Below are 17,350 nucleotides of genomic sequence, written 5' to 3' on the forward strand. Positions count from 1 at the left end.
AGGAGGAGAACAGGAGAGAAGATGTTACATGAGGAAGAAAAACCCAAAGACACCGAAGATTTTCAGACAAAGAAAACTTCTCAAACTTCTGGGAAAGGATTTAAGAATGAGAAAAAAAATCCCACAACCATCTGCTCTTAAACAGAAAGGGACCATACAACATTAAAAACTCATTCAATAATTCCAGAAAAAGGACGTTCAATGTGTCACGTTTTTTACTTATTGGAGAGCACAAATAAAAACCTCTGATGCTGAAAAATAAAATCAGGGAAACGCGTTATAATTCTGAAGACATTTGTTAATTCTAAACACCTCTATTGTTTAATCCTTCGTTTTAGTTTAGGAAACAAGCAAAAGCTTGATACCTTATGCTTTCTCTAACTGGTCAGATGTTAACCCTAACCCTATACTGAATAAATCTGAGAAGGTCTTTGTTATTATATTTTAAAATAAATTTAGATACCGGACAACACTAGACAAACACCCATGATGGTGTCAGCACTTTATATGAGGTTTATTTTTCATTAGGCTGAAAGAAAAATGATTTTTTTTTCAGGATAAATCTGTAAAATGCTCTTGTTATTCTTAGCACCATGTTATTAACCCAGGCTTACATAGAGTATGGGCACATGGTCTCAAATATATCTTAGAACCTCTTGGCTGCAGGCCTAAACTTAAAGTCTGCAGGAAAAGCTACGCTATAATCTTGGCTGAGAAGGGGGTGTGTTTTGACTGAGCTTTGTTGGGCAGAGATCAGATAGACAACTCTTACTATTTTTTTTTAAAGATTTTCTTTTATAATCAGTCTATTTCTGGGCCTCCAAATTAAGGTATATTTTGGCAATGACTAATAACTGTGATTTATTTTACAATCGATTAAAATAATTTCTTTATCACAATGTGTTTTACTGCTGTACATATGGATTTTGCTTTTATTTTCTCCTATTCAATGTTTCTTTCCTTATTTCTAAATCATGTCTTCCGAAGCAATTAGATGCTGAAGTTTTGAAATACAATATTAATTAAATAAAAAATAACACATACCAACAAAATAATCTTATGTAAACTTCTGAATTTAGAAGTAACTAGCTGGCAGAGGGTCAGTTTCATGAAGCATGTTCAACAAATTCAGATTCAAATCTGCAACTCTAAATTGATCTGGCCGAAAGTCGAGAACTCAGAGTTTTCGGTTTCCCAACGGCTGCTGTCAATTAGTTTAATCAATTTTATCTAGATCTACTCAGAGTTAAGGGCGTGCGCAACAAGTATGAAAAACCATTATCAGTGGAGCATGACGCGTTCACCATGAAAACAGGGAACAGGAAGTGCCTATTTCACCTCACTGGAACTAGAGATTTGAATACAGAAATACAAAAAATAAAAATAAAAAAGGAGAATGTGTTTAAAAAAAAAAAGAGAAACAGTGCCACAGCTACAAAGGAGAGGAAAATGGTGAAGGAGATGATTGTTGCTCGATTTAATGCGTAATTATATGAGAAGTGGGCTATGGCAGGCCGTTTTTACATTTATTAAAAGCACTCCTCTCTGTTGTTCCATTTGTAGATCACTAAAATAAGTCTTACTGATCAAAATCACACTCCTAGACCTAACTGTAATAATATATTTTTTAAATTACATTTTTGAAGCAGAAACTGAATTTTAGAAAGTAAAAAACAAACTTATACTAGTAAGAATTGAGTTTTATATATATAGAAATGTTTACATATTCTAAGTGTCCGTTCTGACATATCAGCTTGAATGAAAAGGTATTTATGATATCTGAAAAACATTTTTTCATAGTTAAAATGATACAAATGCTGAAAAGTAATATTTGGAATATGGGGATTTAGAATTAATTTACAGAAATCCAAAATGTTTATTCTAGATGTGGAGAATGAAATTTTGTTTGAAATTATAATTTAGACAAAGATTTTTTTTCAGATATCAGAAATACATATTCAGTAAAACTAGTACATAAATATCAAAACGGCTTGCCATAGTGTTGTTATCGTGCAAATTTTCTGATTATTTCTTGAATGGTGGTAGATCAATGTATCTATTTAGATGAAATCTTCTGGCAGCAGGTAAGGATGAAAAATAAAAAATTTTTTCTGATATATAGAACCTGTGGATCATCTCATGCGTCCCTCCTCATGTTGATTCAGTCTGCTTTAACACAGTAAATCAGTGGCTGTTTGCAGCCGTGCTTCAGATGTTATCACCCCAATAAATGGCCATTATAAGCAGCTATCAGTCCCATAGAATGCCTTCAGATTGCAGTAGGCTCATTAGGTTGTTATCATCCAGGGAATCCTAACCCTAAAGTAATTAATTTCCCCTGTGGAATTAATGAATCTATTTATGTGTAATCTATAAATAATTTCAGTAATTATTCATGTACTTTAAATATAACTAAATAAAAATAAAATTATTGCTCATATCAAACAAACCAAAAACAAATAAATCTAATGCCCTGTCAACTGACTGCTAGAATCCTCTCCTATAAATATTTAATTCTCTGTGAAAAGTGCCGATCATTCTTTAATAAGATCCTCGCCAAACGGACATTCAACGTTTGTTTTTTAAACCTAATGTGTCGAACAGACCTAGTGAATGATATATATTTTTTCTATGCACAAAAATCTGACTTAATCAGGAAATAAAACTGCCTGATTGGCTGTAAGGAGAGCGGAGACAGAGGACACTCTGAGTTTACTGGAAATAGACCTGCTACCGACCAGGTGAGCTCTGGGGAGAATGTTACTAAGGTGACTGAAACAGAGGTTGAGGAAACTCTCTTTGTGAACTGGTAAAATCAGAGTTTCCCTATTTTCAGGTTTAGACAACTTATGAGTTTTCGGTAAACCTGCTTCATGAAACAGACCCAGAGTGAAAAATGTTAAGCTGTCATTAAAAATAAGACAAAAAAATGAAAAACTGAAGGCTGCCTTTGAAGTGGCCAGGCAGGGAGGCTCAGTTTAAACCTTGAATTGTTGGGAGGAACAGACGGGACTTGAATCATAAAATGCAAAAAAAAAAAAAAATCAACACTTAGGAGTTGAATCCATTTAAATAAATCTACTTTGATGGATGAAGTAATGTCTCATCCATCAGCTACTTTTCACAGATGATATATGACGTCTTAGCAGCAATGGCTTAAAACTGTGCACTTTGCAGAGGCCTGCAAGATCCTCATCTGTATGAATATTCAGGGAAGTTCTGCTCGCCTCTGTGTTTGTGCCTAAATCTGTGTACCAGCATATTTTATTAGATTTCAACACAGGCAAATAGAGTTGACCTTGTAAGTCCTTAATCCGAATGTGTGGGCATGAATGAATAAACTTCCAAGTGGAAAAACAATAAAGGTCTGATTATTGTCCAAGTCTGAGAACTTAACAGGAACAGTAACTATCTGAGGGCAGACTGTCGCTAGGGGGGGACACCAATTTTAACATTTTACCAAATGGAGAGACACATTAAGCATGGATTGTTTACACTATTCTGAAATAACAGCAGCAGTCAGTAACACTGCTCGCTGACAAAGAAGAACAAATTCCAGAGTAAAGAAATGTTCTGGAGCTTTTTATAATGTCTGCATATTTGATATTTCATCAATAAAATCAAAGAAATTAAACTAAAGAAAATGTTCCAGCTAAAATGTTATTTCACCTTCAGCTTGCAGATCCCATTCTGCTATGTACACTGCCTGTCTGGGTGTTTACACATCTACAGAATTGGATCCAAACCTTATTATTATTAAAACCATGTTTCTCACACATTTCTGAAGTGGGGAATTGAAAAATGGCACAGAGAACCATCCGGTTTCTATTGTCTTCTCACATAAATCACATCCACCCATACTTGTCATGACGCTAATCTGCTAAGGCACTCTCCCCTGTGATGCATACAGCTGGGAGAGTCTACCCCAGTAATCATCTTAAGTATTTAAACCAAGGTCTGTCAATAGAAATTGAAACCAGTCAGTTTCTCTAATGTTCCACAAATGTGAAACAGAAATAAAAGTTACTGTCGGAGATAAGAACAGACTTTGCTCCCACAGACTTCCATTCATAACCTCCTTCTTTAAGGACATATAAACTCTTTGCATGATTATTTATTGTACTACTGGGTAATAATAGTGTTGTGTAACACCAACATAATACCAATTAAACTATTTATTGTCGTATGAAGTAATACTAATTAAACACCAAGTGTTGGAATAAATGGAAATGATTTACCTCCAACATTGTATCCCAGACATGAGCTCTGGTCACAGTATCCTGGCTGTCCAGCTGGTCCTGTAGCTCCTGGATTTCCAGGCCTACCTGCTGCTCCTGGGCTTCCGGGCCTTCCAGGTGGGCCCTGGCTGCCTGTGCGACCTTCACCAGGCAGACCTGAAGATAGAGAAAGAGCCTCTATTTAAATTTGGGTAACTCATTGTGTTTCCAAAGTGGTTTGACATTTAGTGAAATGACTCCAGCTGAGAGACACCTGGTGAGAAAGAATGTAAAAGGAAGTTAAAAAAGCAGCAGAATACGTCCTGTAGCGATCATAAACTGCTTCCGTCTCTGCAGCATTTACCGCAAGACATACAAAATTAGTAGCCTACAAATGCTTGGTTGTCATTTCTGGATAAAGGCTGATAGATACTGCCCTGAGGGCAGGTCCTAGCTGAAATCTAGCCCCAGGCATCTGTTTGATGTGTCCACAGCACACACTGCTCCACCAGGACTGCTCAGGGGTCTGCAGGAAAAGGATATCGGTATCCAAAGGTAGTTTCTTTTGCCAAGTGAACAAATTATTATATTTATATAATGAAAGCTCAGAGAATACAACCTCCTTTTAAAAACACTAACGCTTGATATATACGTTTAGCTTTTCTAGTTATGTAATGATGGAAAAGCTTCTGTTGAGATTGTTCTCTTGTATCGATCACAGCAAACTGAAAATACCAACACTGACATTCTTTTATAACACAAACCTCAAATTCCACCTTGCATGCAGGAAAAATCAATACAGACAGTTATATTCCTGGGCTGAGCAGTCTGCTCACCTTCCTCTCTTTGAGAATCACTACAGAGAGAATCCTAAAAGCCTTAGCAGCTGTGGCTAACTTTATTTGCTTATTCTAATATTTCTGACTGGCTTCTTTTAGGGTTGGGGTTTATGGTTAACCCCTTTAGCTAAGAACTCTGAGCATTTCATCTGTAAATTATAGTTAATGTTCATGCACAGAGTAATTTCACATGGTCATGTTTTGGTGCAAGCCCAGGTCAATAATCATGCTTGTGTCTTACCGGGTGGACCAGATGGTCCTCGAGGTCCCTGACTCCCAATGCCTGGATTCCCCCTCTCTCCCTTTTCTCCTGGCAATCCTGGAAACAAAGATTTAAGACATGCACCTTTAGGGTGGAAGTCCATCTCTCTGAGGTGCCCAAACAGCTGGAGAAGAATTTTGTAAGCAGTTCTGCAAAATCAGTGTATTGATTAATTTTAAAAGTACAGATTCAGATTCAGAGGTTTATCTCAAATGGCAAATATATTTAATATCTTTGCATCTAAATAAGCAGTGTTTTCAAAGCAGCATGTTTTAAAACACATTTCTGACACAAAAATGGATCTTTGAGAGACACCCCTTTAAAAAGGTAGATACACTACCTTATATGGATAATCTTCATAAAACTATTCATATTTAACCAAGACGAAAATAATTTGAATTTTCTCTTCAAAGGGAAGCAATGCAATTTAGCTGTGCACAACACAGCTGAGGCCACAGCACAGACAGAAAGGGATAGTGGAATCAACAGCCAGACCATTGTGGTTTTTGCAGATGTTTTTTTAAATGATAACGTTTCGCAGGTTGGGAAATACATTTTTCTCAGTTATATATATCCTCTGTCACAGTAAAATACCTGCTGATATCCCTAGAACCCCCTATGTATCACCATGGCAACCTTCAATAGTTAGAGAGTTCATAATATCTGTTTATTCCAAGTGAAGCATTTTAACCTTCCTTCCAGCCACAACAAGTAGCATTAGCCTGAAATGATTTTTAAGGTCTTCTCCTAAGTTTAACAATGCTGGTCAGAACTGAACCTGAAATGAAAACAGTTTCAGCTGTTTTAACATGATCATTCACCATGCGGTGAATTGCATGGTTGCCGAACGCATAGATAGATTGCATAGATTGCTGGTCTGTTCTTTCTCAGTTATCTTATTTGACTTCCTTCTCCAGTAAAAAAAAAAAAAAAAAAGAATAGCCTAGAAATATTTGTCTTAGAAATTCACATCATAACTGGTAGATTCAAGCCATCACTGCTTCCGCTGAAGTTATTGCGCCATGAGTTAAACTGAACGCTTTGGTTTCATACTATTCTGTAACTCTGGCTTTGTTCTCCTCTGCTCATTTTCCTCATCTGTTTTTTGGGGATGGGGTAGGATTGAAAACTCAAAAATGGTTGCTATGCACCCTTTAACTTGTAGTCCCTTTTTGGGTCATTAAGAAAATCTAATCAAATTTAATCTGCAGAAATCAAAATCTCCTTATTAACAGACTTAAACGTCTGAACCATGCTGAACCAGTGATTAGAATCTTTCCATTCCAAATGTTTATTCTTTGTGAAAATGAGCTGAGTAAATCATGTCTGAAGCCTATGTCTGCTTTTTTTTTTTTTTTTAGAAAGCAGCTGCTTGAATGATTTCATGTGTTATTTTCAAATATTAAAGAACCACAGTAAAATCTGATCTGTGGATTTTATTTGCTGCTGCTTTTATGGCTGTCTTAATGTAGAAAATGAGTTTCATAACCTCGGATAAATGGCTGTTCTCTTTGTCTTGAAAGTCTGTCCATTAGCTTTTTGAACTGATAAAAAAATAAACAGGTTTCTTATATTCCCCAGTTAAGCTTTTATACTGTAATGTGGTTTATGTGTGCATAGAGGACCAGAGGCATCATATTCTCTATTTTACTTGAAATACTGAAAGGTCTGAAGCCCTGATGAGGACGAGTCATAGCTGGGCAGACATTCAGCAGTTCTTTAATTGTTGTTCCTCTTTATGTGCATCTAGGCTGCATTCAAATATGGCTCTTCAGCGTGGGTTGTATGTTTCAGTGATTAAGATGAAAAACTCATAAATGGCGTCTGTCCTCTCCAGGCCTTGTAGCAAAGGAATGACCTCATGGACACTGAAGTTACTGTGTTTAATGTGATTTGGGAGGACCAGACCACCAAATACAGAAAACAAGCAGAATGGATCTCAGACAAATAATCAGTGTGAGCAGAAAGGCCTGCAAAGTTTCTCCCAGCGTATGCATAGCTTATTTTTATTGTTCATCCAGCTAAAACACTGTGTTTAAGCTTTAATAGTTGTTCTCCAAACCAATTCTTCATTCTGGCAGGCTAATTCAAGTTCTACTCTCTAGATTTTGTTATTTTTTTCGAATTTTTTGGGGGGAGTTAATAGGTTAACTTTTAATTAAAAAAACGTTCTGTGGAGAAGGTCCACAGCCATAAGGCGCTAGCTGACTGCTCTTAACTCCCATATACGGCGGTTCTAATGGCAACCATCAATAAATACCTGAACTAAACATTTTTGATGAACAAAAGAATAGAGTCAGATCATTATTTTAGATTATAAAGATAAATCACACTCATAATTTCCCCATTTTTATGCATTTTCTGTTTTACTCTTAACAATTTATATATTTTTTTTGTGACTGACTCACACAAAACTAATGTCAGTGCTAGACTGGACTGTTGATATAGATTGTTTTTTTAATCAAATTTTAATCTTTTTACTATTTTATTAATGTTTATTTTAATATTTAATTTCCTATCATAAGAAAATCATAAAGTTATTATTGGTCCCGAACCACTGTGTGCAGGAGGAGAAAGTCAGTAGCCCAGGGTACAGCTGCTGAGGTCAGTTCTCCTTTAGTGACATCACATCCCAGGATAAGCCAATTGTAAAAATCAGATCAGATGGTTTCGATATAAAATCTGAATAACGCCCAGGACATGTAGAGACATCACTATAAGACATCTATTCATACACTTTACTAAAAGGTTGATTTAGGGGTGAGTAGTGCTTTAAGGTGACGCCAAATGAAAAAAATGAACCTATTTCAGCAATTTTTGTGCATAAAACCATTTGAGGATGAGCTTTAATTAATTTATCTAAATAGATCTGTGAATGTCAGCAGGTATTTTATAGGGGTAGAACAGACAAAAGGGGATATTATAATTAAATCAACACATGTCGAATGAAAGACAATCGAAGTTGATTTAATGATTTAACTTCTCACTGCTAGAGCTTTCTGTCATAGCAACACAATCCGTGGTCTATGCCTCATCCCTCAGCTGATACTCTTATAAAGCAGAGATTCTGCTTATAGAAAGTGCTTCTCAGTAGCCTCCAATTGTAGATTATTTCCCAGTTATTCCAGTGGGTGTTTTTTCCCCCAATTATTTTTAGACCTCTTCAAATCAAGTGCCAGACTCTTAGCAGGCTGTCCACTGTCACTTTAACAGTCAGGAGCACAAATGATGACATTTGTGAGAGTTTAAACAAGGCAACCCTCCTTCAACATACAGAGTAACATTGTTCTCATCATGTTCTGCTAATATGATAAGCCTGTGTACATATCAGCAGTTTAAACAGAAATACATGTAGAGGTGTTCTAATTTATTTCTAACCACAAAGAGGTTAGAGAAAAACATTCCTGTGTTAGATGGATGATTTTATAATAATATCATCAATATTTACTTATTGATGACTGTTAAGATGTGTGTTTATTCTGCTATCAAAACATAATGAAATACTATTCACGGTCCATCGAGGGAAAAATGTTCATTTTCTTTTATTTTCCATGCCAGCATCTTCTCATCTCACCTCTCTGACCAGGTTGGCCATTCTGGCCATTAGTACCGGGAAAACCGGGCCTTCCAGGTGGACCTTGCTCTCCCTGAGGACCAGGAGGACCTCTCCTTCCTGGCTCCCCCGGTGGGCCAGGAACGGTTCGGACTGATACTGATGACTGTTGGGGGATCTGGTTCAAGATGGAGTTATAGCGAGACAGATGGCCTACATTTAGCAGAGATGGGGGGAAAAAATGCTTTTTAACAATCTTTTTAAAAATCCATTATTGATGAGAATTAGAAGGAAAACAAACACAAAAAAACACTAACTTTGGATGATTTGTTCACAAACTTGTCGTGCAATCGCTCTCACGGCTGCTTGGGACTGAACATCACCCTAAGGAACAAATGAACAGCAGACTGGTAGCACTTTTCCATTTGAGCAGCAACAGGGATATTAACCGAGACCAGAGGTTCATAAATAGGAGAGGTCGTACTAGGGGTAACTAACACAGCCAGCCTTTATTCTATACTCATTGGCTAATATTTATATTTTCCAAAACAGCAAATAATTTTCAACCACATGTCAGAGCTTATTATTTACCCAATTTTTATGTACATTATTTTTTATGAATCAAACTTGACCTTCAGAGTAAATGTGGAACTATAATGCAGTTTTTGAAAAATCTAGTTTTTTATTTGTAATTTTTCAGTAAAATATTTGTGAAAAAGTGTAGAACAGAGGTTCCTCCCTTTACTATGACTTAAAATGAAAAGTTAAGTTATGTAAGATCTTTCATGGGACGCAGAAATATTTAACTCCAAGTCAGACTTCAGGTGATTGTATTCCTTTAGGATAAATATAAAATTGGACGACTTCTTGAAGTCACAAGAGAGAGGTCCTAATGAAAACGGCCATTCCTTTTCATATATCAAAGAGCAAGAATTCAGATGTAGGGTTGACCAATTACTTTGAAAAAAATCCCCATCAGATTATCACTATCTTTGTTCAGAACTAGGCCACCTCACAGAGACTCGCAGGAGAAAATCCTCTTATTTTCTTTTTCAAAAACTTTCATCTTCCTTCTTGAACTAAAATTAGCTGCAGCAAGTTACAAACGTCCCCGTCGTTCAGGTTTGATTCAAGTCAGTGAGCAGTGTGTCTCACAAGCCCCTGGCAATGGTGTCCTTGCTTCTGTGTCAGCAAAAATCCACATACTGCTCCATGAACACCGATTTCATTCGATTGACTCTAAACACGATGTTTGAGTGAAATAGCAAAAACCAAAGGCTCTAACAGGTTAATGGGATTTCTTCCAAATAGGAGCAATTTCCAGAAGGAAAAACATTCCCAGTGGAAGATTTTAACAGCAGCACAAATGTAAAGATGGAGTATCTTACTCGTTCTCCTTTATCGCCTTTGGTACCAACAAGACCCTAAAAGAGAGAAGCAGAGGAAGAATAGGACCTTTTATAAAGATCTGGAGTTTTAAAAACATTTTGATTATTAAAAAGTTTATGGGACCAGACCAAGATAACCTGAGTAAAACTAGAATACAGACTTAAACAAGGATTGCATTTATATATATAAAAAAAAAAAAAACGGCAATTCAAACCAGGCTGGGCATTCATTAAAAGAAAAAAAAGATGTTAAGTTGACTTACTGAGTTAACTAAGTTAAACTCACGTATGTTTACGTAAGGCCGTCCTAAGTGCTTGTCCCTGTCTGATATACTGTACAGGTCCTTCTCAAAATATTAGCATATTGTAATAAAGTTATTTATTTTCCATAATTTAATGATAAAACTTGAACATTCATATATTTTAGATTCAAACTTTAGATTGTCTTAATACTTAATAATTCTGAAAAATATCTCAAATATATATGAATGTTCAAGTTTTATCATTACATTATGGAAAATAATGAACTTTATCACAATATGCTAAAATTTTGAGAAGGACCTGTACTGGAAAAATTGCAAATCTTCTTTTGGAAAGTAAGCTTGTATGAGTGATGCAAACAGTGACTTTTAAACAGAGCGTGCACGAAGAAAAATGGGATCATGCATGCCCTGGCACGCGTTTAATAGACGTTCCCTCTCGGGAGCAGGTACAGGACGAGCATATTTTAAGTAGAGAGGGTGGGTATTTTCAAAATATTCATAAAAATCCTCCACTATACTTTGTATGGAACCATGGCAATCACAGAAGAGTTGTAAAGGAACTTCAGAGGCTTTGGGACTTCAGTGAATCACAATGAAAGCCACAAACAGAAAAAAAACAAACCATGAACCCTCCTAGAGGTGGTCGGTGTGTGAAAATGACTCCAGGAGTTCCCTGACAAGTCATCCAGGAGGTCACTAAAGAACTAAATTACAGCACAGCTCAGCTGTTTCAGTTAGGGTCAGATTAATGATTCAGCAATAATAAAGAGACTGGGAAAATGCTATCAATAGAGTTCCAAGGCAAAACGGACTACCACAAAATGTTAATAGGGTGTGCTTCCATTTACATCTAGACTTTAACCTTCATAATGTCATGCATGCTACACCCTAAAACTCTTACAGCACAGCACACAAATGTATACTATCAAATACTGTAAAGCCAAATTGTCTTTTAAAAGGGGTAGAAGCAGTCGGCCATTGCTCTAGAATTGAAATAAATCCTTGTGGCCTATCCATAATTCCTTTATAAGAGGGTAAAACAGACTGTTCATGGTCAAAGTGCTCTAATGAGAGAAAACAAGCCAAATTTCCTCCCACAACAACACAAAAGACTCATTGCCAGTTATTGCAAATGCCTGATGGCAGTTGTTCCAAACATGAATATTAAAACCAGTTATTAGGTCTGGTGGACAATTGTTTTCAAATACGGCCAGCTTGGTTTGAAAAGCCTTTTCTCCCAAATAGATGAACCATGTCTCTAAAGCACAGTAGAAATACTCAGGTTATCTCTGACTCATACTAAAATGCATCTAATGATAAAAACAAAAGCATATGAGATGTGTAAAGGGGAAGGGGATAGTCATTCACAGCACATGCCTCTTAGAAATAGCCTCTCTCCACCAATTTCACCATTTGTTACTCTTATCTGACATTTTCTGTATGTCTTGCGATCTCTTGTCTAACTAAGATTACTGAAACATAAAAGATTGGAACAGATTCACTGCAACAAGCCTCAGAGAGTCACAGAGGCTGACGTGTGCTTTGGATGAACCTGCCTTCTGCTTTTTTTCAACAACCTAAAACCAAGGAGAAGAGGTCTGAATGTGCCAAGCATGAGAATATCCGAGTCGTTGTAATTCAGACGTGTATAAAGGACAAATATTTGCTCTCCATAAACCTCTGACTGTTAAATAAAAGCTGTAACTTTTTAACACTCTTAAATGACAGCTTGTTTATCTTCTAGCAGATACAAACGCCCTTGACCACCGCCACCAACCGTCTGGTTGTACTTGTGGGCGAGGGTTTGTGTTTGGTAGGAAATTAAAGACATATTATTCAGCCGATGATAGAAAAAGTCTTGCCAGTATTTAACACAGCTGCCCTGGATAGTAAAACTTCTTGAACTTGAACCTCTTCTATGAGCCAGAATCCTATGAGTCTTTCTGGGCACATAAATGTCTGTCGTCTTACCAGGGTGACATGAAAAAACCCAGCTAAATAAAGTTGATGGGACAACTGCTCATAAAAATCTGATTTATGATTGATCAAATCTGACCTCCTTTTTTATGATCTGCGTGTGCAGGGTTTCTCCAATGAGAGGATATGGAGTATTATTACCATTAACCTTGAGTTTAAAAATGCAGAGGGAAGAATCCCTCTGCTGACTCACTTCTCTCTCAGCATGTCAAACGTGGACTGATGAAGCGCTCCCGAGAAGATTGTTGAATTTCTTTCTTTCATAGTTGGCAAACGTGATCACTATCAAGTCAAGCAAGATGAATTTCAGAAAGACTCTCCTGTGGTTGGATGACTGGAAACCACATTTAGATTCAGACTCTGGACCAGGTTCAAAAACTCGGCAGATGTCAGCGGGAGCTTTGACAATCTGGCAAAAGTATACATATATCTAATCGCAACCATAGTGAGCTATGGGTAAAAGGAGCACTGACAAAACAGTAAACCAAGTCTGCTCAGTTCATCTATTAAAGGTTAATCCTAAAGTTTCATCATTACTGATCTTGATAAATGAAGCACAGCATTTCCAGATGCACTGTCTCGTCTCTAAAAACAGTCGTTTGGGTTTCATTTTAGCCACTCAAGTCAAGAAACTGAAGCTCTGCTGCACTCCGGATTTAAATGCCATTAACCTCTGACTGATATAAATCTACTGTCATCTAATTAAGTTCTTAGTGGGGTCAGATATGGGCAGCCCAGATGACCTTGACAGGCAAACCAGATTCCAGGTTGGAATTTCAGATTCAGCTGGATGCTGAGATTTAAGATAAAGAAAAAAAAAAACATAAAAAATAAACCTTGTGCACTTTTGCTTCATACAGAAAGCAGATACAATCTAATATAGAAACTTTTTTATGGGTTTTGTGTCCTTTTTTTAAACAAGTGCGCAATGGTGAGGGTGTCAGTGATTTATAGATCAACTCTCTAAGCCAAACTTGCTGCTGGCTTGATGAGCTGACCCAGGACTAGGTAATCTGTCCCCAACACCGCAGTGTCATCTGTCATGGTTACACATAGTTTGAATCCAAAAAAAGTCTATTCAGCATCCTTGTCTGTGTTTAAGTGGCTTGCACTAATTCTTTTTCTTTTTAACAGCAAAAAAAAAAAAAACATGAGGAATAAAAGGTGCTGCAACTCAGATTTTAAAAAGCACGCTACACTAGAGGTCTGCCTATTAGAGTCTAAAGCCTGATGACTAAACTACTGTCAGATTGCAAAAGCATTTATATCCCATTTATTGTTCACTTTTTTCCACATTACAGTGGAAAAATTTTAATAGCTTTCATTAGGACTCCGGTATCCCTATGAGAATGTATCAGTTAGATTAATAATTAATAATGTCAGTGTTAATCAAGCTGCTCTTTGAAGGTCTCAAAGGATTGTTGCCTCTGCAGAGATTCAAAGCCCAGAGGTGAGAATCTGTCTGCAGCAGATAGATTTTATACCACTAATCTGACCTTTATGAAGGAGTGACAAAAAGGAAGATATTGCAGACAGGAAACCATTAGATACATGTAAGCCACAACGTTCAGGTTTTTATCTATATTTAAAATAGAAAATCATGCAAGATTTAAAGTGATTTTGCAAAGTAAGAATATCTTAAATTCAGCCTGAAAAAAACAACTATATATTCATGTATAATAATATATGTCTGATCACAACATGTAGACAATAAAAAATAAAATAAAAACCATAATGCTATAGATTAAAATTCCTAAAAAAAAAATGATTAAGTCTTCATTGGTAGACCAATTCATTTGGATGCGTTTAATCAGTGCATTTGAATTTTTTTTTAGTTGGTCTTATGGACTATCTTTAGAAATAATAATACAAAAAAAAAAGCTTATCCAGAAGTGTCTAAATGTAAAAAAAAAAAAGAAAAAGGTTGATGGAAGGCATGTCATTTAAAGTAAGATGATCTCAACTCACAGGAACTCCTTGTTCGCCTGTAGGCCCTGCTGGTCCTTTTGGTCCTGGAGCTCCAGGAGCTCCCGGGACTCCCTGAGACACAGAAAATAAAGGGAAGTGAGTGAAGAAAGGACAATAAAATAACACGACTGTAATAAAGATAGACTCACAATAGGTCCAGGAGGTCCTTGTCTTCCCTGAGGTCCGCTGTTACCTGGCTGACCCTGAAACAGAGATTGTGAAATACATTCAGCATCTCACATCATGTTAACCTTTCTTTTATTATGAGTCTTTTACTTCCATTTTCAGAAGTAGTTGCTTAAATTGAAATTGGTTTGACCGGAAATAGAATAGGGTGGAGAGAGAAGGGGAAGAAATGACAGGGTCTCATGGGCCAGGACTCGGTCCTTGACAGAACTGAAGCCTCACTACCTTGGTGGGCAGCTCCACCTCTACTCCACAGCCCAGCTGTGGTCCAGATTTGTTTTTTAATATTGTAATAGTAAACAATAAGGCTACAATTATTGTGTGCAGCTTCATTACTGGACTCAAGCAGCCTTGATCAAACTTAGATTATTTTAAGTTTAGACAGATTGTCTAAACAAGTTAATTCCTTCTAACTCTAGCATTAGTAGCAAATACACTATGTTCATGTGAAGATGTTCTCAATTAGTATACATCTAATCTAACAAAATGCAACTGCAACTTTAATCCCTACAACAGATTGTCATGTAAATCAGGCCAGCTCTCAGGTTTTACAGCATATTAAAAATAAATTGTTTCTAATACTACGATGGTTTGTTTGCTAGAATGATTATTGGTTGTTTAAACTGAGCTATATCTTTGTTTAATGTAGAACTTGGACACCAAATGCAGCCTCAAATTACTGGAAAACAGCTTAAACCAAAACCCGGCTAATCCTTTTAATTTAGATTGAACTTTGAGGCTGATTGCCTTTCAGTATGGACAACATGTGGAGCATGTCCTCATTATGCCTTTGAAAGAAAAGAAACTAGAAGAAAAACATAATGTTTCCAAAAACTGATCAGTCAGAAAGGAGAATACGTCGTAGAGACTATTCTATATGATGAAAAGATTTTTGTGGGAGTATTCTTTTTCTGAATTTTGTTCTCTAGCTGAAATGAATGATGCTATCTATGACAATGCAATCACTGTAATATACAGCATATAGGACAGCAACAGCCTGAGCTTCTCTGAACTGCCTGAGCCTAAAAGAGACTAAAACTTAGGTTTTAAAGGGAAAAGAGACAACTAACACCTTGAGGCAAGGCTGTTAATAATATTCACACCAGGCTGGTGCTGCTACAACTGAGATATGTATAAAGGCCTTAGTAGCACAGCTGCTTTGTGTGTTGTGTCTTTGCATTTCTCAGTCTGCAACCAAAATGACCTCAGCATGCAGCTGCAACTAAGATGACTTCCTTGTCCGTATTGGATGGATTCCTGCTAAATGACCAATCATGAAGCAATTTCAGCTGTTTTCAGAAGCAGGAGGCACCTTGTCTGCTGAACCATTAATCTCAAGCTACATCTGTTCATTCTATATTTGCAACTATGAACACAAATACTTAAGGCATACTGAAGGCATAAGGAGTTAATAACCACTTATTTGCAGCTCTGGTACATTGATTGTCTCATAACTGGCTCTTGTGTGTCCAGCAGTGTATCATGGCTTAGAACTTATTAGCTTAGAAATATTAAAAACAGCAGGAAAAGCTGGCAAAGTTCAGGTAACCAGATGTTAGCATTGCTATAATGATTTGGTCTTTCAACACGTATTCAGAAACCATCAAAGAAATTGATGAAAGTGAATGGTCTCTATTTGGTTTTGTGGTTAAAGGTTTCCTAACCACTCTGTAATGTATATACAGAGCAGTAAACGCAGGCTTTTATTTCTACACTGTTTCATAATCAGGCCATTTTCTTACTGAAATCATTACGTACTACCCTTCGTTTAGAGGCAGAGCAAACACTGATTGGTTAGACATGTGCCAAGTTGTAAGAGTTGTGATTTTTTTGTGTTACACCAGGTGCTCAAATGCTTTTAAATAGGCATCCTAGCGTGATTTCAATCTGAAAAACTCACACGGAGAGAAAAGACATTTAGAAGAAAAAAAAAAAAAAAAAAGAAAAAAAAACAGCGCTTGCTTGACTGAGCATAATGGACAGTTGTGACACTGCAACCCAGATTTGAGAAGATCTACAGCAAAAAGCAGGCTCACTACAGCCACTGAAAAGATGGGAGGATTAAAGTACAAAGAAAAAACTCTCAGGGAGCTGTTAAATGTTTTCACTCCATTTTGCACAGAGGCTTTTTTAATGTATAGATTATAGCAAAGTTAAATATTGTTACAAATAAAAAAAAAGAAATATGTTTAAAATAACACAGACAACAAAGAATCCTCTTCTAATCTACAGTATAGAACTATGAAAAAAATACAGTTACACAAAAGTGTTCCACTGTAAAGATGGTGTAGTTTGTTTTGTTGCAACCTGAAGTGTGAAATAAACTTCAGTGGAGTTTGAAAACAAAATATGTGTATAGATAGATTATATCTGGTTGAACGATGTGTGTGCCCAGTTGTTTCTTTTTTTTTGGATTACATTTTTTTGTAATCCAAAGGGGGGCCCAGAAGAAAATCTTTGGGAACCACTGACTTAGGCGATTACTTAAGAAATCGGCAGGAAAATTAGTGCTGAATTTTGATGGATATGCATGAACAAGAGTAAAGAACAGGAGTGTTTCCCCCCAAGGCCTGAAACTGGTGGTGAAGTGGAGATAGATGAAGTTGGTCAGTCTGTTGACTACTGGTTGGCGAGACGATATGCTGAGCTTTATGGGGAGATCCAGTGGACTGCGTGAGCTGATACTAGAGCTTCACT

At 36.7% G+C, this 17,350-nt stretch overlaps 1 protein-coding gene across 1 annotated transcript in view; it reads right to left on the bottom strand.

Moving 5' to 3' along the window:
* col14a1a (collagen, type XIV, alpha 1a) overlaps positions 1–17,350 on the bottom strand; it is a 29,941-nt gene that overhangs the window by 2,441 nt on the left and 10,150 nt on the right. Inside the window, exons 3-9 of the mRNA XM_038297420.1 lie at positions 14,617–14,670; positions 14,468–14,539; positions 10,260–10,295; positions 9,189–9,255; positions 8,893–9,084; positions 5,298–5,375; positions 4,239–4,394 (exon numbers count right to left, since the gene is read on the bottom strand). Coding sequence (XP_038153348.1) covers positions 4,239–4,394; positions 5,298–5,375; positions 8,893–9,084; positions 9,189–9,255; positions 10,260–10,295; positions 14,468–14,539; positions 14,617–14,670 — 655 coding nt within the window. The remainder of the gene's footprint in view (positions 1–4,238; positions 4,395–5,297; positions 5,376–8,892; positions 9,085–9,188; positions 9,256–10,259; positions 10,296–14,467; positions 14,540–14,616; positions 14,671–17,350) is intronic.

Source organism: Cyprinodon tularosa, unplaced genomic scaffold, assembly GCF_016077235.1.
Source record: "Cyprinodon tularosa strain WSP-4 unplaced genomic scaffold, ASM1607723v1 ctg387, whole genome shotgun sequence".
Lineage (NCBI taxonomy): Eukaryota > Metazoa > Chordata > Actinopteri > Cyprinodontiformes > Cyprinodontidae > Cyprinodon > Cyprinodon tularosa.